This window comes from Vigna umbellata, chromosome 8, assembly GCF_029865625.1.
Source record: "Vigna umbellata cultivar VRB3 chromosome 8, Vumbellata_1.0, whole genome shotgun sequence".
NCBI lineage: Eukaryota > Viridiplantae > Streptophyta > Magnoliopsida > Fabales > Fabaceae > Vigna > Vigna umbellata.
In genome coordinates, this window is record NC_142172.1 from 31,482,187 (window position 1) to 31,502,340 (window position 20,154).

General features: G+C 33.5%; 4 protein-coding genes and 2 non-coding genes across 8 annotated transcripts; 2 read left to right on the top strand and 4 right to left on the bottom strand.

Moving 5' to 3' along the window:
- Positions 1-2,544: 2,544 nt before the first annotated feature.
- LOC124821486 (peroxidase 5-like) lies at positions 2,545-3,768 on the top strand. Its single transcript, XM_047293372.2, has 2 exons — positions 2,545-2,785; positions 2,877-3,768. Exons 1-2 carry the CDS (start codon positions 2,567-2,569, stop codon positions 3,630-3,632), a joined length of 975 nt encoding a protein of 324 aa, XP_047149328.2. The 5' UTR covers positions 2,545-2,566; the 3' UTR covers positions 3,633-3,768.
- A 1,870-nt stretch (positions 3,769-5,638) lies between these two features.
- Positions 5,639-9,939, bottom strand: LOC124821488 (uncharacterized). Of its 3 annotated transcripts, XM_047293375.2 has the most exons (9): positions 9,567-9,704; positions 7,732-8,213; positions 7,495-7,528; positions 7,114-7,350; positions 6,662-6,751; positions 6,336-6,401; positions 6,127-6,218; positions 5,997-6,044; positions 5,639-5,917 (listed from the first exon to the last, which is right to left on the bottom strand). In XM_047293375.2, the coding sequence occupies exons 2-9, from the start codon at positions 8,010-8,012 to the stop codon at positions 5,803-5,805; spliced, it is 963 nt and encodes a 320-aa protein (XP_047149331.1). In that variant the 5' UTR covers positions 8,013-8,213; positions 9,567-9,704; the 3' UTR covers positions 5,639-5,802. The 3 variants fall into 3 exon arrangements, with proteins under 3 accessions (XP_047149331.1, XP_047149330.1, XP_087953599.1); XM_047293374.2 differs by lacking the exon at positions 7,732-8,213 and having other exon boundaries at positions 9,567-9,939; XM_088097473.1 differs by lacking the exon at positions 9,567-9,704 and having other exon boundaries at positions 7,732-8,416.
- Positions 9,940-11,584: 1,645 nt separating this feature from the next.
- On the bottom strand, positions 11,585-12,806 carry LOC124821484 (peroxidase 5-like). The gene is made up of 2 exons (XM_047293370.2): positions 12,566-12,806; positions 11,585-12,474 (listed from the first exon to the last, which is right to left on the bottom strand). Exons 1-2 carry the CDS (start codon positions 12,782-12,784, stop codon positions 11,719-11,721), a joined length of 975 nt encoding a protein of 324 aa, XP_047149326.2. The 5' UTR covers positions 12,785-12,806; the 3' UTR covers positions 11,585-11,718.
- A 3,176-nt stretch (positions 12,807-15,982) lies between these two features.
- LOC124821487 (autophagy-related protein 8i-like) lies at positions 15,983-17,220 on the bottom strand. The gene is made up of 5 exons (XM_047293373.2): positions 17,072-17,220; positions 16,882-16,937; positions 16,584-16,636; positions 16,299-16,417; positions 15,983-16,207 (listed from the first exon to the last, which is right to left on the bottom strand). The coding sequence occupies exons 1-5, from the start codon at positions 17,109-17,111 to the stop codon at positions 16,107-16,109; spliced, it is 369 nt and encodes a 122-aa protein (XP_047149329.1). The 5' UTR covers positions 17,112-17,220; the 3' UTR covers positions 15,983-16,106.
- A 78-nt stretch (positions 17,221-17,298) lies between these two features.
- Positions 17,299-17,371, top strand: TRNAF-GAA (transfer RNA phenylalanine (anticodon GAA)). Its single transcript has one exon. It is a non-coding gene; the product is annotated as a tRNA-Phe (tRNA).
- A 2,710-nt stretch (positions 17,372-20,081) lies between these two features.
- TRNAF-GAA (transfer RNA phenylalanine (anticodon GAA)) lies at positions 20,082-20,154 on the bottom strand. Its single transcript has one exon. It is a non-coding gene; the product is annotated as a tRNA-Phe (tRNA).

Genomic DNA, 20,154 nt, shown 5'->3' on the forward strand with positions numbered 1-20,154 from the left:
ACAGTAAATGTAGAAAATATTTGTCAGTAAAATACCGCAATCTGGTTCTTCTTCTTCCTCATTTCTCCTTTTTTTTTTGTTTTATTTGTGTTTTTAGCGTTTCTTGTGTTCATGACTAGAATAAAGATGTCATGGTGCTTGGGAGTGGTGACATAACTTCTAGTCACAACGACAACGCGTTTAGGCAAAAGTAAGAAACCATGAAAGCTTGAGGGTTGTGACTGTGAAAAAGATCCAATGAGGTGTTGCAGGTTGTGTCATGGTTGGACGTGTTGCCATGGTTGGAGGTGTTATCATTGTTGGAGGTGTTGGGCTTGTGCCAATTTGGTGTTGTGACTATGAGAAATAGAGATAAAGAGAGGGACATTTGTGATTTTTTTTAAATAAAAAAGAATATGAAGAGATAAAGCTAGATGAAAATTTGGGCGAGATATTTGTCGCTTTATTTACCAACGGATTCACCATGAAAAAAGTGTCAATAAATTAAGCTTACATCGACAAAATTTTCTATCGGTAAATGTAACATGAATTACCGACAGAAAAATCCTTCGATAATGCATCTATCGGTAATAACAATTCTAAAATTTGTTGATAAAATCTCTTGATAACTCAATCTTACTAACGACTTTATTTCCATCGGTAAAATTTCGTCAATAACTTCATATAATTTTGTAGTGGTTAACAATATACACTTGCTTAGTTGTAATTAAATGACATCATCAAACACATTCTTCCTTATACAAAGTCTTTATCTTCGGGGTGTTGCATAACTTTAAAAACATCAAAATTTAGTTCTTCATATTGAAGTTTAACTTTGAGCTTCCCATCAATGTTAATAACAATCCTACTTAAACAAATTCTTTATCTTTCGAGTGTTGCATAACTTCAAAAACATCAAAATTTACCATCTTGAACTTTAACTTTGAGCTTCTCGTCATTAACGTTATTAACTTTGATGTTTATAAAGTCATGATTCTAGTGAATATGGTTGTTGAAACACCATCAAAGAGACACAATTCTGCCTTTGCTTTCTAAGTTTTTTTTTTCCTTTTAAATTTTGATCTGGACCATGTTGAGATTGTGTTAGACAACAAAAGTAATTGATAACTTTTCAAAGATCCAAAGATTTTTGGTAAGCCTTAAGTTTTATAACCCAGAAATCATAATTTTTCATAGGTGTTACTTAGAAGAAATTTGATTCAATATTCATTTTTTCAAATTCGTACGAAAATAACTCTAGATACCAAATTATTGGAGATACAAAAGAAACTAAATTAACATAGGAATATAGGGCAGAACATGTTGACTTTTTTTATAATGAATCTAAATAAAGGAAATAGTTTTTTTTTTATTAAAATAGCAGCAACACATTTATAATGATTCAAATAATAATAGAAAGCATTCACGTGTGGATAGAGAAAAAACTTACGAAAAAATATATTTAACATGAATAATTATATGTTAATACAAATTTTTTTGACAATATTTTGGCAGAGTATACGTCATTACAATAATAAATAAATAATAAGTTAATAGAAAATGATATATGTACATGTTCAAAAATATATATCTAAAAATATTTTTTTCCATTTAACATATATATATGATATGGGCGGCGAGGAAAGGAAAATTCTGCCAAATTTTCTAGGCACCAAGCAAACAAGCTTAAATGCTGTTTTTATATACCATTTTAAATAAAATAACAACAAAAATCTAAATATACGTATCTAAATTAACGAATGATTGTATACGTATCTAAATATCTAAGTTTTGTGAAATTTTATGTACGAGAACAGTAGTAAGAGAGTAGCTGGATGGTTTGCATACAGCAATTTTGGAAAAAGTTTTAACGCTTCATGTTATATAATCATGTTTGTACATTCTGAAAGATATAGTGGAATTGGCTTTGAAAAAAAAATTAAAAAGACATTTCAGGTATGATAAATTAAGAATTTAATTAGTTATAATGCCATCTAATCATAGACTATATATATATATATATATATATATATATATATATATATATATATATATATATATATATATATATATATATTATAGTGAGATAATAAGAATTTACCAAAAACATTTTAATTCTTCTTTAATATTTAGTAAACATTTTAATACTATATCGATCAAATTTTTATATTTTGTGTTCTTATGACAGAAGACAAAGGTTATCGTTGTGATGTGATGTTTGAAAAAGAAATCGTCTTTGCCCCTATACCAGGTCTTCCATGTATTAATAGAAAAAGCTCTTACTTAATCAAACTTAGTGAAATGTCATATTCAGTTATTAAAGGCATGAAAGAATAGACAAATTCTCCGGCAGGTCAGGTGGCTGATGCAGCAAGTAGTCATATTGTCCAAACGACGAATATTTCAAAGTCCGATTGCTTGAAGCAGCATCTAACGCTGCAGGCTACAGCCAAAGACACGTTTTGGTTCAAAAAGTAAGAGCAACTCTCACCTTTCACTACATTTCTCAACCTATAAATACATTTCTCTCTTCCCTCTTCTCTCAAACATATACTTCCTCTCATTCATATATACTCTACACTCTCCAATGGCTGCATTTGCACACCTCCATCTAATGCTCTCAACCTTCTTTCTAATTCTATCCATTTTGCCATCCACCTCCGCATCTTTGAAGGTTGATTTCTACAAAACCACGTGTCCTTCTGCGGAAGCAACAGTCAGAAGCGCTGTGGAGAAAGCCGTTTCTCTCAACCCAGGCATAGCTGCTGGTTTGATCAGAATGCATTTTCATGATTGTTTTGTGAGGGTAAGCACTTCATCTTCTTCATCACTACCTAGTTAATGAGTTTATTAGTGAAGTCAAATACACTAAAATGAATTACGTTATACACATGCAGGGCTGTGATGGTTCTGTGCTGTTGGAATCCACACCGGGGAACCCATCAGAGAGAGACCACCCTGCCAACAACCCAAGTCTACGAGGCTTCCATGTCATCGACGAAGCCAAGGCCCAAATAGAGGCAGAGTGTCCACACATCGTGTCCTGTGCAGACATTCTCGCTTTTGCTGCTCGAGACAGCGCCAACAAAGTTGGAGGCATAAACTACGCAGTGCCGGCTGGACGCAGAGATGGTCGTGTCTCCATCAGAGACGAAGCGTCACAACTGCCCCTTCCAACCCTCAACGCAGACCAACTCATCGATAACTTCCGACAAAAAGGGTTGTCTGCAGATGAAATGGTGACACTTTCTGGAGCCCATTCTATTGGTGTGTCACACTGTTCCTCCTTCTCCGACCGCTTGCACTCTTTCAATGCCACCTTTCCTCAAGATCCTTCCATGGATTCCAAATACGCTACGTCGTTGAAACCCAGGTGTCCACCGGGGAGCGATAACACGGTGCCTCTGGATGCCTCCACTCCTAACCGTTTGGACAACAAATACTACACAGAGCTGAAGAACCACCGTGGTTTGCTTACCTCGGATCAGACCTTGCTCGGCAGCCCCTCAACCAGGCCAATGGTACTCACCAATGCTAAATATTCCTCAGTCTGGGCTCGCAAGTTTGCTAAGGCAATGGTCCATATGGGTTCCATTGACGTCCTCACCGGTTCACAGGGCGAGATCAGGACCCGTTGTTCCCTCGTCAATTGACTCTGCACATCCTTATTCGCCCGCTCTCCTAATTTCACTCAATTGTTCATATACCTCCAAATATCTATTTCTTCATTCTTTCCATTCTTTCCCTTCTCTTAACTAACTCACCCTTGTTTGTAATCTTCTCCCAATTCAATTCTATTCTATATTTGTAACCCATTCAATTGAAAAATATTGTTCTTTTTTCTCTTAATTGCAATATTATCTTGTTTTTATTATACAATTTTGTACGAGAAACGTTAAAACAATTTATTTATTTATTTCTCTAATCTAATTTTTTATATATTTCTCAAAACATATCGCAAAGACTGAACATAAGGTACTAACATATACAAACGTGAAACAATATCAAACTCATCAACTTAAGTGAACATATTTTTAGTACCAATATCCAAACTAAACTAATTCTCAATATTATAAGTGTCGGACAAGTCCTAATAGTTTACATAATCATTAGATTAAGTGTGTTCTTGCTGAGGGTCTTGTGATTCTGGTATTGAGTTGGGCTATGTTGAACTGTGTTGGACTAGATAAGTGCAGGCTATTATTTGGATGGTTAGGTTAGACTCAGCCTGGTGAAGGGCTTGATAGTCAGCAGACAACAATTTCAATAATAGATTCTTGAAGCGCTGCAAAAATAATACAACTTCATTATGTATGCATACTAATGTTTAAAGTTTGATGTAATTTGTAATATGTGAAATGTATGTATTATTACCTCAGTCCAATTCTCACTGATTCATGATTGAATGATGATTTTGATCTAAGACGTGACATAATAGCCACATGTACATGGATCTGACACCTTGTTACAGTAAACTTGACAAAGAAAACAAACACATATCAAGGTCATAAATTCACGTGCAAAAACTAATAACTTTAAGATGAATGAGTTCTAACCTTTGGATATAGTACTTGAATTTGCTGTGATCTGAACTTACCCACAACTCTAATAATTTGAAACATAGGTTAATATTAATATAATTAAGTAGATTATATGAAAAAAGTAACACTTACTTTTGAAAACTTACCTTTGGTGATGGTTGCACAAATCGTTGTAACTGTTAGGAGGCTTAAGAGGAGGTAACGTGAAGAAATAGGGAAAGGTAAATATTCTCACGCTATTTGTTTTTTAATTCTTTAAACTACATATGACATAGAATTTTATCGGGAACCGACGTCATATCCTTTTAGACATTATATTATATGGGAGACTAACGTCTAATAAGTAGAGGAAAATGGCTTTCGTGCTACACATTTTAATGTTTTAAACATCATTAAACATTCTCCCCTCCCACAAAATTCGATGTCTAAAGGTGATACGATGTCGACCCCTAGCATCTGAGTCTTAAGGATACAAGAGAGGTCATTCTGAGGTGAGTTTTTTAATTTTATTTTACACCATTAGACATCATACTCATTTATATCTGACATATAAAAGAGGTATGACGTCGTACCCGCCAACTGATGTTAAGCTCTTCAAGAAACATTTCCTTCCATCTAGCTTTTTTAAATGTTTAAAAACCACTAGATGTTGATGTCCTTCCAAACATATGTCTCTCGTGGTGATGTCAAACTGTTCATTTTATTTATAAAATTGTCATTGATCAATTTGTACATTAATTTTTATTTTTGGTAATATTGAATGGGAAATGTTATAAATCCATTTTGCACGTGTAAATAATTTCCAAAAATAATCAATCTAGACAAGCCCTTTAGTGTTTGGTTGGTTTCCTTTTTTATATAATTATTATTAAAATATCGCATTTTATAGGTTCATGTTATTGAGCTTCTGGGGGTATATTGTTGTGTAGGAACTTGCCGTTGGTGATAAAGCTGCAATTATATTATTTATTCATTCTTGTAAGTACTACTAATTAACAAGTTGTTGAGCAGAATTTTCAAAGAAAATTTGATTGAGAAGCAAAATTATGAAAATGACCTCTTTTTTTCATTGTTAAACTACACGAACTGATATGAAATTTCCTAGAGTACACAAATCATTAAAAAAATTTGTAGTATTTAATCCAATTTGAAGCATTTGCAAGAATAACACTAGAAGGAAAAAAAAAAACTGTCTAAAGTGTAAACCCAATTTTTGTTTATCAAGACATGTAATCAAGCCACTCCTAGTTTTTTGCAAAATTTATATATGACAACCAAACTACTATATCCTAAAAAGTGCGCGAGGGAAGAATCTGAGAAGAATCATATATTTTGCTTTGACTATCAATGAATACAAGCCATAGCAGGGTATGTGAACTACCGCCAAGCACAAATACCTGTATAGTAGATAAATATGTAAAAATAATATTTTTTTTGTTTGGTATAGAAAGCATTTGTAGTGATATAGTATTTTACCAAATGGGAGCCCACGGGGTATCAAGCTCAAGAAATGGGTATGGCCACCTGTTAGAAAGAAATCCTATGGGTGATGAAAGAAGCTTTTAGCTGATAATGCAATTAGTATGAAAATACAGTTACATCTTACCACGTAAAACCACAGGCGTGGATGATCCATTGGAAAATTATGTACCCACAGCTCCAGAGCACAAAATATGCGACTCTAAACCAAGGAAAGGGCTGGAAAAGAAGAACATGGCAAATTCAAACTATGAGCTTCAAAAAGGAAGGCTTAACCACAACTATCTAACCCTTCTTAAATCAGTGCCATGTTTTATTTGGTTGAGTGTTACTTACAAGATTATTCAACGCTGTATCCAAAAGAAGGAAAATTGCATTCAGGCTATGCATGGCACCCATCAACTGCCAAGTGAAGACCAGCCAAAGTCATTGACCGTCTAATATAATCGATTCTTCATCCATATAGCCAAATTATTAAGGCCTTTTTGAATGGTGTTAGGACAAAACATTAGAGAAAAATCATCATGCAACTTGTGAACCAGCGAGAAAAACAAGGTTTAAGTATAGCAAATCTACTACTTGTATGCATTGAAAGCACAAGAATAGAAATGGGAAAGATATAAAATTCAGCTTATAGAGAGAGAGGGTTACATTACTCTCACCATGTTTAGCTTGAAATGAGAAATTGATAAGAATGGGACAATAACACACCAAAATACAATATCTGTTAGGATGACAGCTCCTGCGCTTGTCTGTGAAATGCAGAATATCAGTTCAACGCATTAGTGGTGACAAATTAAAAAAAAAATGAAAAATGAAAGAAAGGGAGGAGTATCCTTCAAGATCCTGGATGTTGTGAATTGTGTGGCATACCGTAAACTAAGTGAAACGCTTACTTTGGTAATATCTATTTCAATGCTTACAATATCACTTAAGTAGAAGCTGTAGTAGTTTACAAATAACACCCAAAAATAGTATATGCATAAACTTGTCAGACTTCAAAGTCGATATCATTTACCAGTTAACCTCGTCTAAAACCACACATATCAGCAAGTAACAATTGTCACAATAATTATCTAGAGGAAAATTGGAATCTAATTTAGGTTTGACCAACCTGATAGATGATTTGCATGACGTATCCCCAGAATCCAACTCTTTGTTTAAACTCCTCTTCAACATGTTGGCTCTGAAACCTGATGGAACCCTTCATTTCTTTATCTTTGTAGGGAATAGGGTTTGTAGGCATGCTCTCTTCCAAGTCCTTTCTCAGAAACAAATCAATTTCCTCATTTTCAAGCGGAGGTTTGTTTATGTACTGCCAACATCCGTGTGCAGATATTATTGTCCCCAACTACATAAACAAAAATACAAACGCGAATTAGATGATATACCTTCAACTGCACTTGTCATAACTCCCGATTCCTTAGAACATGTGATTTTCCTGTGTACTTCAGATCATAATTCAAAAAATTCGAGATGGTAGCGATTTACTTACAGCAAAATATATCATAACCAATGTGAAAGTCCACCTGAAATTAGAAGAAGCAAAAAGATAAAATCAAATCAAATTGTCCTCACGGTCAATGAACAAGAAAAGAATCACGCGAATCCCTTTTACGGGTAATTTGATTTCTAAAATTACAGTCATAAGAAAATTTGCCAGGTTACTGAGTTCCATTTGATAATCCCAGTGGCCATAAAAATAGAAAGAAGGGATAATCAATGATCTTACTGAGTATAAAAATAGAAAGAAAAGGGTCCATCCAAGGCAATGATATCAAAATGAATGCGAGCCAAGCAAAGGAATGCGAAAGCTCTGTACAGGAGGAGCCACAGAGGAGTGAGGTTTCTCCAACAGGGGATCCACAGATGATTGTGGTAAAAGGGCTGTGCTTTGACCTTTACAATGTGCACTGAGGATGTTATGACAGTGACACTGAGGATCAGAGCACAAACAGGAACTTGCCATCGAAACCAGTACCTGTAGCCCTCACTGTCTCCAACCTCTGACATCAATGGATTCACGAATTGGTGTGATTTTCACAATCTAGCAATTAAAAGAGCAAATTCCCGAATTCTGAAAGACTTTCGAAATACGCTATAAGACAGTTGAAGGGGCTATTGGTTGGTGGAAGTGGAATTGTGAAGGAGAAGACGAAATGATAGAGTTTGAAAAACCGTTGGATCAGAGGCCAAACGGGAGGAGAGATGCAGCTGAAACACAAAGCTGAAAGTCAGAAAACCGTTGACCAGACATAACTGTTTCCTATGATTTCCTTAGTTTTTATACTATCTTCGCTAATTTTTATTTCTATACATAAATTTAATGTGTTACTATTTTAAGATCAAATGTATTTTTTTAAATATTTATGAAATTGGTTTAGTTTTTATTTTTTATTTTATGTTGGTAACTTAATATGTTAATATTTTATATCAAATTCTAAATAGAAATATGAAAAATGATTTTTAGAATTAAGCTTGATCGAAACTACTTTTTTTAATATTTTAACTTGTAAGAAATGGACTTAAATACAGTGATTTATTTTCACCATCTTTTTAAAATTTTAAGGAGAAATATAGGAAATTATACACATTATTATTATTATTTTTATTAAATTATGTTTCATAATATCTATTTTTGTGGGTTGTGAGAATATAAGTCATTAAAAAAGTACTAAATGAACTCATTGATATGATTAAGATGAAGTTACTTTCCCTCTAATATATATATTTGCTTATTCTTTTGAAAATTACAATGGGATTTTAACTAATTAACTATGTATGAATTGAATAAAATATGTCAAGTAACATTGCTAAATTACAATGTCAGTATGCTCAACAAAATTGTTTAGTTTCGTATAATAAATATAGCTTATATATCTTAAAATCAATATTCAAGGCTAGCGATTATAATTTTAAATTTCAAAGATACACAAATTTAAAAGAATAATACTTTACAAAGAGACTAAAATAAAAATTCACAAGAACTAAAATCAAGATTTAAAATTTTATAAATTAGAAAACAAAGAAAAACTTTGTTCAAACTGAAATCAAGATTTACTGATTTCACACTAGCTAAAATGATATCAAAACCTTATATCTAAAATCGATTCAGAAGATTATAACTAAAATAGTTTCAATTAAAATATATAAAATATTAAATAAATATATTATCATGATTTTCTAACACTCTAAACTAAAATCAAAACTCATTGGCATTCAAAAATCTAAACCAAGTATACTATTATAATTTTTTTAAAATTTGAATAAAGTATATATAACAATACAAATCAACAACAATAACTTGAAATACAATGTATGTAAAATTAAGATATATATTAATATCATAAATTAATACAAATGGCTAAATTATATCTTTTAGTTAAAGAGAAAAACATCAGTTCAGTTATTACAATTTTAATTATTTTTTTTTACTTCTTACGGAAACCAAAAATTTAGTATATGAAGATTAAGAAAAAGATTTTTGAGAATAAGAATGAAAGGATAAAGTTTGTATAAGTAGAAAATTAAATAAGGTGGAAATTGGAGGGAAAGAGAAGAGTATACTCTGTGTAGTAAACAAAGATGGTAACATCGTAGTCACGAACATCCAACGTTTGGAAGACGGCAAGGGTGAGAAAGGAAAGAAAACGCATGAGCAAGAGCCAGAAAGGGTGCATTCCTGGCCAACAACTGCTCCATAACTTGGTGCTGCTGCTCACGCCACCCACCAGAAGGGTCTCATCTAATGGCCTCAGTTCTCTTTGGGAGGCCCCTTCGTGCATCCAAAGCACACTTAAGGAACCTACGGAGGTCACACCAACAATGCCATAACACACCAGATCGTACCACGCTAATTCTGATGTCATGCTCTTCATCATTCAACCTTAGACAATGGCTTGCTGCATAATTTCCTGATAAGAGACACAGGGATTTTTAACACTCTGGAGGCTGTTTTGGTAGAGGTTGGACATTCTACAGTTATATAGTACTTGCCATTGCCAACTGGTAGTTTTGACTTTTGAGTTTGACCGTCTGGTTTGGGATCGTTCAAGAAAGAATGTGCTTAAGCGACAGAGTTAGGAACTGGTGGGGACGCAGCTGTTCACACCTGAATTTCTTTCCATAATAGTTCTGAGAAGAGGCACGGAGAGAGGACCTCTTCTCAGTTTTCATACTCCTTTTCGACAATTAATTTAAAAAAGGTATTTTCTTTTCATTTTTTAACTGATTTATTTTAGGTTATTTTATACTTAAAAAAAATGAGACGTTTTGCTATTTTTTAAAATTTTCGTTACAAAAAATGCTTAAATAATAACAAATTTTAGTAACAAAAAACAATTAGTAGTTGTAGTAACTAATTTAGATACTAATTTATAAACTAATTCTAAAAAAATTTATAAAACTATTGACAGAAATTTATCTACAAAAATAAATTTGTTGGTAAATTTGAATTATCGACGAATTTTATCAATGAATTTTGAAATTTTAATCACCGATGAATTTTGTTAACGAAATTTTATCAAAAAAAATTCATTGGTAAAACATATTTCATTTATTAACAAAATTTGTTAATAAATTTCTATTGGTAAAATTTATCATAAATGATATATGAATTATCAAGAGAATAATTCTTAGTAAATTTGTCTATAAAAAGAACGACAAATTTTTTGCGCACTCAGCATTAACATATACCCATTTCTTTATCTTCTCTAACACAAACTAACACTAATGCAACTTAGAGATTTATTGTCATTGTCCACCATCGTCGACCGAACTCACCACATCGGATATCAGAGCCATTAACACCACCTATGAGATCTTCTTATTTCTCTTATACGGTGTTCATGTTTCAACTTCTACAGCAAGTCCCTACAATGTTTATGCAATAGTGCGATTAGGAACATCACTAACACCAACGAGCACCTTGCAAATGTGGTTAAACTAATATAAGTTGAATTTAATTGTTATACATTTTATAAACTATTGACAATAAAAGTGATATTCTAAAAAAGAAACATACATTGTACACCATTATCAAGATTCTTAATAATAAAATTCATTCAAAACACAAATTTAAACATTAAACTTATAGTTTTCCAATTATATTCTATGACATGACACATAATATTTTTTCTAAGAGTAAAGTAATAATATCTTCAAGATAAAAGTGATATAGTTGTAATATACATTAATCTCTCTCATTCAACAAATCATAATATTCTTATTTCAAACAAGAATAAATCCTATGAGAATTCTGGTTAAATTTATAATATGTAGCCATACATCTTCCTCCAATATATGTCCAAATCCATTTTTATCACTTTGTATTGAAAAAAATAATAATGTAAAAACATGGTTACGGAAAAGAACAATATAATAATCAAAATTCATAAAAAAACAGTTTAGAGAAATAAAAAAGAAAAACAAAAAAAATTAGTTTAGAGAAATAAGTAAATAAATTGTCTTACCGTTTCTCGTACAAAATTGTATAATAAAAAGAAGATAACAATATTGCAATTAAGAGAAAAAAAGAAAACAATATTTTTCAATTGAATGGGTTACAAATATAGAATTGAATTGAATTGGGAGAAGATTACAAACAAGGGTGAGTTAGTTAAGAGAAGGGAAAGAATGGAAAGAATGAAGAAATAGATACTTGGAGGTATATGAACAATTGAGTGAAATTAGGAGAGCGGGTGACGAAGGATGTGCAGAGTCAATTAACGAGGGAACAACGGGTCCTGATCTCGCCCTGTGAACCGGTGAGGACGTCAATGGAACCCATATGGACCATTGCCTTAGCAAACTTGCGAGCCCAGACTGAGGAATATTTAGCATTGGTGAGTACCATTGGCCTGGTTGAGGGGCTGCCGAGCAAGGTCTGATCCGAGGTAAGCAAACCACGGTGGTTCTTCAGCTCTGTGTAGTATTTGTTGTCCAAACGGTTAGGAGTGGAGGCATCCAGAGGCACCGTGTTATCGCTCCCCGGTGGACACCTGGGTTTCAACGACGTAGCGTATTTGGAATCCATGGAAGGATCTTGAGGAAAGGTGGCATTGAAAGAGTGCAAGCGGTCGGAGAAGGAGGAACAGTGTGACACACCAATAGAATGGGCTCCAGAAAGTGTCACCATTTCATCTGCAGACAACCCTTTTTGTCGGAAGTTATCGATGAGTTGGTCTGCGTTGAGGGTTGGAAGGGGCAGTTGTGACGCTTCGTCTCTGATGGAGACACGACCATCTCTGCGTCCAGCCGGCACTGCGTAGTTTATGCCTCCAACTTTGTTGGCGCTGTCTCGAGCAGCAAAAGCGAGAATGTCTGCACAGGACACGATGTGTGGACACTCTGCCTCTATTTGGGCCTTGGCTTCGTCGATGACATGGAAGCCTCGTAGACTTGGGTTGTTGGCAGGGTGGTCTCTCTCTGATGGGTTCCCCGGTGTGGATTCCAACAGCACAGAACCATCACAGCCCTGCATGTGTATAACGTAATTCATTTTAGTGTATTTGACTTCACTAATAAACTCATTAACTAGGTAGTGATGAAGAAGATGAAGTGCTTACCCTCACAAAACAATCATGAAAATGCATTCTGATCAAACCAGCAGCTATGCCTGGGTTGAGAGAAACGGCTTTCTCCACAGCGCTTCTGACTGTTGCTTCCGCAGAAGGACACGTGGTTTTGTAGAAATCAACCTTCAAAGATGCGGAGGTGGATGGCAAAATGGATAGAATTAGAAAGAAGGTTGAGAGCATTAGATGGAGGTGTGCAAATGCAGCCATTGGAGAGTGTAGAGTATATATGAATGAGAGGAAGTATATGTTTGAGAGAAGAGGGAAGAGAGAAATGTATTTATAGGTTGAGAAATGTAGTGAAAGGTGAGAGTTGCTCTTACTTTTTGAACCAAAACGTGTCTTTGGCTGTAGCCTGCAGCGTTAGATGCTGCTTCAAGCAATCGGACTTTGAAATATTCGTCGTTTGGACAATATGACTACTTGCTGCATCAGCCACCTGACCTGCCGGAGAATTTGTCTATTCTTTCATGCCTTTAATAACTGAATATGACATTTCACTAAGTTTGATTAAGTAAGAGCTTTTTCTATTAATACATGGAAGACCTGGTATAGGGGCAAAGACGATTTCTTTTTCAAACATCACATCACAACGATAACCTTTGTCTTCTGTCATAAGAACACAAAATATAAAAATTTGATCGATATAGTATTAAAATGTTTACTAAATCATCTAGTATTAAAATGTTTACTAAATATTAAAGAAGAATTAAAATGTTTTTGGCAAATTTTTATTATCTCATTATAATATATATAGTCTATAATTATATTAGACAAAAATATTTTTGTTTAAGTATTTACGGATAAAATCTATAATGAATAATTCATACATATGAATTTTTATTTTTCACAGCATTTTAATATTTGTTTATAAATAAATTTTATGCTAGTATTATACTACTTATATTTATAGATATTCACTATCGTAAAAAAATTATTTTATTAAATTAATTTAATGAAAATTAAAACTAATTTATATTTTATTAGGTTATTTAATTAAAATTAAATTTTAATTTATATTGAATTAAATTTATATTATATTTTATATATTTTTTGTAATTTTATTTTAAAAATCTATAAAATATATATTTTTATATATTTGTGATATTCACGTATCACATGTTTTAAAATTCCAATGGATATTTTTAAACAAGTATCGAATGGATAGTTGTTTTTACATATTAAGTAGTGGATAAATACGGTCAATGTCGAATCTGACTCATTGTTATGATATATTAGATAGTAAATTCTTCCTTCGTCATACCTGAAATGCTCTTTTAATTTATTTTTCAAAGCCAACTCCACTGTATCTTTCAGAATGTACAAACATGATTATATAACTTGAAGGTGTTAGAACTTTTACCAAAATTCCTGTTTTCATAGCATCCAGCTACTATTACTACTGCTGACGTACATAAAATTTCACAAAACTTAGATATTTAGATACGTACAATCATTCCGTAATTTTCCACTACTTGAATTCGTGTTATCATGAGATTTGTTAATAATGATTTTTGTTGTTATATAAATGAAAATCAGAAAAAAAAAATATGTGCTACCCATGTACTCTTATTTTTCATTTCACTAATACCAATACATAAAAATAAAAAAAATGAAAATAAAAAGAAGAGTCATTCTTCCTACACTCTTCATCCTCCACCCCCAATTTTATCTTTTTACCCTTCATTTAATAAAAAGTCAAAACTTAATTAATGAATTAATGTTTCTTAACCACCAACCGTTTTCGAAACTAGTGGCCGCACTTCGAAGTGCGTTTTTTATTTTTTATGTTATGATTTTTTATTTTAAATTTCTTGTTCATGGATTATGCTTAGTCATTAGGCAATGTATTATTAGTCAAAGAATGAATTAGAAAAACCTCTTTGATAATATTTAGGTTAGTTGATTTTTATGTTGAAAAGATGAATATGAAAGTTAAGATCCCATTAGACTCAATATTATTCTCTTGCCTTATCCAACAACTCAATATTATTATCTTGACTCAATATTATTCTCTTGTCTTATTCAACAACTCAATATTATTATCTTGCCTTATCCAGCAACTTAAGGTCCACTTATGAGAGAAAGATACTCTATCTAGTTCGGGGCATAATTTGTAGTTCTAAAAATATAAGTTTTTATTAACATTAGGTTAAAGAACTTCTTTATAGTTTCATTTTAATTTTAAAAGTGTTTTCGTAATTTTTTATTGGAAACAGTTATCCATTGGATCAAAACTTTAGGTCAATGTTGTTGCTACCATTACATGTTATTGTGTAAGAAACGGTCATACCGAATCTGTGTTATAGGAAACACGGTTTTCCTAAGAATAGAAACACCAGAAATAATATTAGCAAAAAGATAAGCTCTCAGTGTGGTAAGAATGGTCATACCATGGATATTTATTACAAGAAACATGGTTGCATGAAGAAGTTTATATGAAACTTCCCAAGATTAAGTCATGCTTTGATTTATTTCCTATCGTAGCAGGTGTTTAGAGCACTTGGGTTCCTGTCTCTCATCTTCCTCGCGAGTCTGTTAGCTAATTGCCAACGTGCGGTATTAATGTCTCTTCTAAATTGACATTGCAGCATGAGATTAGAAAACTAATCCTGGGCATTCTTTATGTTTCTTTATGTTTCTTCATGTTTTTAAAAAGAACGAGGGCGTTAAGGGTTTCGCTTTTAATTATATGAAGCGAGACAGAATCATGATATACGGCACAGGCTTAACAAGCTGATTTGGCCATGAGATTAAACAGAGAGAAGGATTGAATATTGACAAAATAAAATAGTGTAAGTTTCCCTTAGATAAAGCATATATACTACAAATGGCTGACAAATATATGAAAGGCGAACATTTGTTTCCCGTTTGCCTTAAACAAGTGAAAAGTGGCCAACATAGTAGATAGAGTTTTACTATACCAACCAAAATAATGGTCTAAACTCTAAAGAGATGATGGAAAACTTCCATATTTTTGCCACACAGGGTCTTATGGACTGTTTCCTGTGGATTAATGACCATCCACTCTCAACCCATATTGACCAAATGTTTCGGCAATATATTTAAAAATTCCGAAGATAAGTGAGTTTGGAGTCTGAATAATATATGAAAGAAGAGCATATAAAGAAAAAAAAGAAAAAAAAAACTCAATTATTGTATGAAGATTTTTAGATTGAAGATGATGATGTGATTATTTCACATATGGGTTTGCTTTTTACTTATATTTTCCAAATTTCCCCATATTGGATAAAAATATGCAAGAAGAGCAAATATCCACAAAACTATCATCTTAAGGTAAGGTTCAGTTGAAGGTTTTATTCATAACTTAATGTCCCAAATCTCCCCGTGTATCTCCTTGAAAGAAACCCAACAAAAAATCATACATTACTTATTGTATTGTCAAGGTTATCCAGAACAGAACAATCAATTATAAGTTCCATGCCATGTAACAAATTTGTACAAGGTTTTCTTGATCGTAGTTACATAACAAAGTCAGAGTTGGACATAATAGTGTACAGGGTGCAACAGTTTACATTATGTACGAACCAAAGGTTTTTTCAGTGCTATAATACATGTAAAGATATCCATCCTCGTCCTTGAATGATCTGTGGACAGAGTCCATCACACTAGCTGCAATAATCACAAACACAAGAAATTTAAGAGCCCCCAGTAACAAAAGTTGAATAAGTAAGAAACCATTGAGCTCACAGGGCAAGCTTACCAGTTTGAGGCAAGGTATTCTTCACAAAAACAAAGAGCGCTTTCCCAGGGGGCAGACTAAGTCTGGAACTCAAAATATGAATGAAATGCCCAACAGACAAGTCTCGAGGAACGAGGTATCTATCAGAAACATTAAAAACCATAATCATGATTTCAATTCACTTATAGCTATTATATATTATAATTCATTTATAAATGTAATCACATATGTTCCTAATTCAATTTATATATGGCTGTAGTTGCTATCTCTTATGATGATTTCAATCATGCTAGCCGCTGATCTTACTTTTTCTTCTCCAACTCAGGCAGATCGCATTTGGCATATCTTTCCACAATCACCTGCAGAAGAAAAATAACAACCGATTAATAAAGTCAGCAATTTAGGGCAACGGAAAACATGTTCACCGTTACCGTCTGCTTATATAAATATTTGGCGAGTGAATCGTTCGTTACAAACAGTAGAGTGCAATGATGAACGGAGGAATGAGGATCCATCCACAAACGAAGATTAAATATTGCTAAAACAAATATTGAATCATTAAAGATTATTTGTTAATTGTGATTAGAACGGAGAAGGGGCTTACGGGGACTCGATCGGGGTATTTGGCCACAATTTCTCGCGATTGTTCAAGCCTTTGTTCTGCGCAGAAATGGAATAAAATTGGTTTCAACAAGTCAACGCTTGACAATAGTAATAGTAACAATAACAGATTTGATTGAATCGTAACAGAGATAAGAGGAGTTTGGAGAGAATGAAGGGAGAATTGAACGCACCGAAGGTATATTCATCCCTGAAACTTGAACTTCCTCCCATTGTTAGGTTGTTGTGGAGCTGAAGCAACTGGAGAGAGAACGAGAGAAAGAACGGTGCGAACCCTTTCTTTCAATAATCCTAAACACGCATCAGCAAGGACAAAACGTTCACGTTTAAAATATAGACGCAGATTACACGTCATATAATCTGTATTTAATTACCTTTTATTTTATAATTTGTGTATCGTGCGGGGATAGCTCAGTTGGGAGAGCGTCAGACTGAAGATCTGAAGGTCACGTGTTCGATCCACGTTCACCGCATTTGATATTTTACCGGTGCAATAAATGTTTTCTTTTTCTAAATAATTTTCTAATATTTGTATTTTAATATCATTTTTTTAGTCTTAGTTGACCTAAAATTGAATTCGTTTTTAAAATTTTACTTTTCAAATATTACATAAGGAAATGTTTTTTTTTAATTAATTTTTTATATTTTCAGTGTAATATCCCAAATATAGTATAAACTATATAAGAGAGGCATTACATAAGATAATACAGTTATCCACATAATATAAAGAATTTTATTTATAGTCATCCAAAAACATCTATAAATTTAAAGCTTTATATATGCAATATGATACTCAAAACTATCTACAGGATTAGACTGAACTAACTACTTCGCAGCATCACCTTCATCCATGCATGCTCCAAAGACACCTCTTCTCCCGTTGCTCACACCCAAAGGATGATCATTGCAGAAGAAAGAACACCAATACATACAAAACACAAGCACGCAACAGGGTAAGTTAGCTTAAATAAAAATTAATCATATACTTATTTACTAAGTTTCATACAATCCTATTATTCATTCACATCACACAAACTCTTCATACATGACACCACACTGACTTTGATTGTCCGGACTTAAAATGATTGTCGAGCTATGGCGGGTCATGCACTCGTGGTGGCTTTTACTACTTTGCAAAGTCATTGCCAATGAATTTCATCCTACCACACTCACGAGGTTAGTCTGTACCACGCCTTGAAGCATACTGGAAGCCCCCAAGACTAAGACCTCCTACTACTCCTCATGACATGGATCAATCCTCTCTACTTGAGAATGAAAGACCATTGGAGTTTCAGGATAACCCCCAAGACTGAGCTCCTGCATTCATTTTAAACATACTTGAATCTCAACAAGAGAATTCACTTTGAATCACAACATAGGGCATCACCATGTAACCTCTTTGTGAGGTTCATGGAATTACGTCCATCAACCATACTTTGAAATCATCAACTTACACTTTGGAATATAACTCATAACAATAACCAATGATGTAATGTAATGCCACTTAAACATACTTCATAGTGCATTCAATTATTCATTTCAAACAACTTAGAACTAAAAGAAAAGAGTGAACTAAACCTGGACCATTCGCGCATCGCACACATTCGCAGAGCGAATCCAAAGGTTTCTCGCACAGTGACCCAACGCGCTATGCGAATCCTCAGACAGAGACTCACCCTTCAGAACCATTCGCACAGCGGTTAAACTCGCTATGCGAATAAACTTCTAATTGTATCAGACCCCAAACCCCTCGCATAGCGCCCCAAATCGCTATGCGAGAACCCCAAGCAATGGCTCAGACTCACTAAACACTCACAGAGCGCACCTATTTGCTATTCAAATAAAATTGGCAGTAGTCCCAAACCTTAACCAGTCGTATAGCACCCCGATTCGCCATGCGGATAATCAAACAGAGAGCAACCCTCTCATACCATTCGCACCGCGCGCCCATTCGTTGTGCGAATGCCCTGGCAGAGAGCATCTCGTCAAGGTGACTTACTATGCGAATTCATTCGCACAACGAGTCTGCATAATCTATATAACGAAATTCTGCAGAATTATGCAACTCAACCAACAATTACCAATTCTAACCATTTTTCCCAACTTCTAACACCCCTAGATTGTTTTATATCCTTAATTAGACTTGTCTAAGTGATTTTAAACCTTACTAACACCAATCTAAAGTGGTTATGAACCAAATCTTATTCTAGAACATCAAATTTCCCAACTTAAAGACCCAAATTCAGTTATACCACTTAGCACATGTTTTTGACCATTTAAATTACTCAAACAAGTCACAAATAACTTACCTAAACTGTCCCAACAGCCTAATTGAGTCCTTGACCCCTAATTCTCCTTTTCCTACCTAACCTCCTTTAGAATGACTCAAAACATGCCTAATTCCCTATGTTTTCTATCTAATTAATATCATAACAGATTCCTCACATCAAGTACCTCCAACATGTTCAATTACAACAGTTTAATTCATTCAAATCAATTCACAAACACCATTTCACAATTTCACAGTTCAACAATTCAATACATACAATTCAATTTACTCCAAACATATAAATTATGCTTCAAACAATAGAGCCACCTAGAATTTATCATACACATATGTCATACCAATAATTTAAGAAAATATCTAGCTCCCCTTGCCTCAGAGATAAACAGTCTAGCTCCCCTTGCCTCAGAGATAAACAGCCCAGCTCACAAAGTTACTCCGACAATGTCTTACACTGCAAGGAAACTCAACAGAAACCTACAACTCACCAATTGGTGATAGAAATTCAACTTTAAAACATAAATTGAGCTAAGAATTGAAGAGAAAGAGTACAAGGTACATGCAACCAGAATCTGCTGCATGCTCACAGCCCCAAAATGCGCGGAAGAAAAGGAAAACGACTTACCAGTTGAAGAACAAGAAACTGATCGTCGATGAACCGAGTTTTAGAAAGTTCTATTTATATTATTTTATAGGTTCTTTTTTAGAAATATTCTGTTACGCTTGTTAACATTCATTTTCTTAATACAATAAGAGTAGTTTACTATCACACTTTATTCGTATACTTTATTAGAATTGTTCACATTTATTATTAGTGTATGTGTTTATTTATTTATTTCTTAACATATAATTTAGATTGAATATAATCTAAATTCAAACTGCACCGGTAAAACATAAAATGCGGTGAACGTGGATCGAACACGTGACCTTCAGATCTTCAGTCTGACGCTCTCCCAACTGAGCTATCCCCGC

What these genes read in the sequence shown, in the direction of transcription:
- LOC124821486 (XM_047293372.2), top strand. Translation starts at nt 2,567, where the DNA reads ATGGCTGCATTTGCACACCTCCATCTAATGCTCTCAACCTTCTTTCTA. An exon ending in TTCATGATTGTTTTGTGAGG is followed by an intron (nt 2,786 to 2,876) that starts GTAAGCACTTCA and finishes ATACACATGCAG; the next exon opens with GGCTGTGATGGTTCTGTGCT.
- LOC124821484 (XM_047293370.2), bottom strand. Translation starts at nt 12,784, where the DNA reads ATGGCTGCATTTGCACACCTCCATCTAATGCTCTCAACCTTCTTTCTA. An exon ending in TTCATGATTGTTTTGTGAGG is followed by an intron (nt 12,475 to 12,565) that starts GTAAGCACTTCA and finishes ATACACATGCAG; the next exon opens with GGCTGTGATGGTTCTGTGCT.
- LOC124821487 (XM_047293373.2), bottom strand. Translation starts at nt 17,111, where the DNA reads ATGGGAGGAAGTTCAAGTTTCAGGGATGAATATACCTTCG. An exon ending in CAGGGATGAATATACCTTCG is followed by an intron (nt 16,938 to 17,071) that starts GTGCGTTCAATT and finishes ATTTCTGCGCAG; the next exon opens with AACAAAGGCTTGAACAATCG. An exon ending in AATACCCCGATCGAGTCCCC is followed by an intron (nt 16,637 to 16,881) that starts GTAAGCCCCTTC and finishes TTTCTTCTGCAG; the next exon opens with GTGATTGTGGAAAGATATGC.
- LOC124821488 (XM_047293374.2), bottom strand. Translation starts at nt 9,880, where the DNA reads ATGATGAAGAGCATGACATCAGAATTAGCGTGGTACGATCTGGTGTGT. An exon ending in ATACAGCGTTGAATAATCTT is followed by an intron (nt 6,219 to 6,335) that starts GTAAGTAACACT and finishes CTTCTTTTCCAG; the next exon opens with CCCTTTCCTTGGTTTAGAGT. An exon ending in CACGCCTGTGGTTTTACGTG is followed by an intron (nt 6,045 to 6,126) that starts GTAAGATGTAAC and finishes TCTTTCTAACAG; the next exon opens with GTGGCCATACCCATTTCTTG.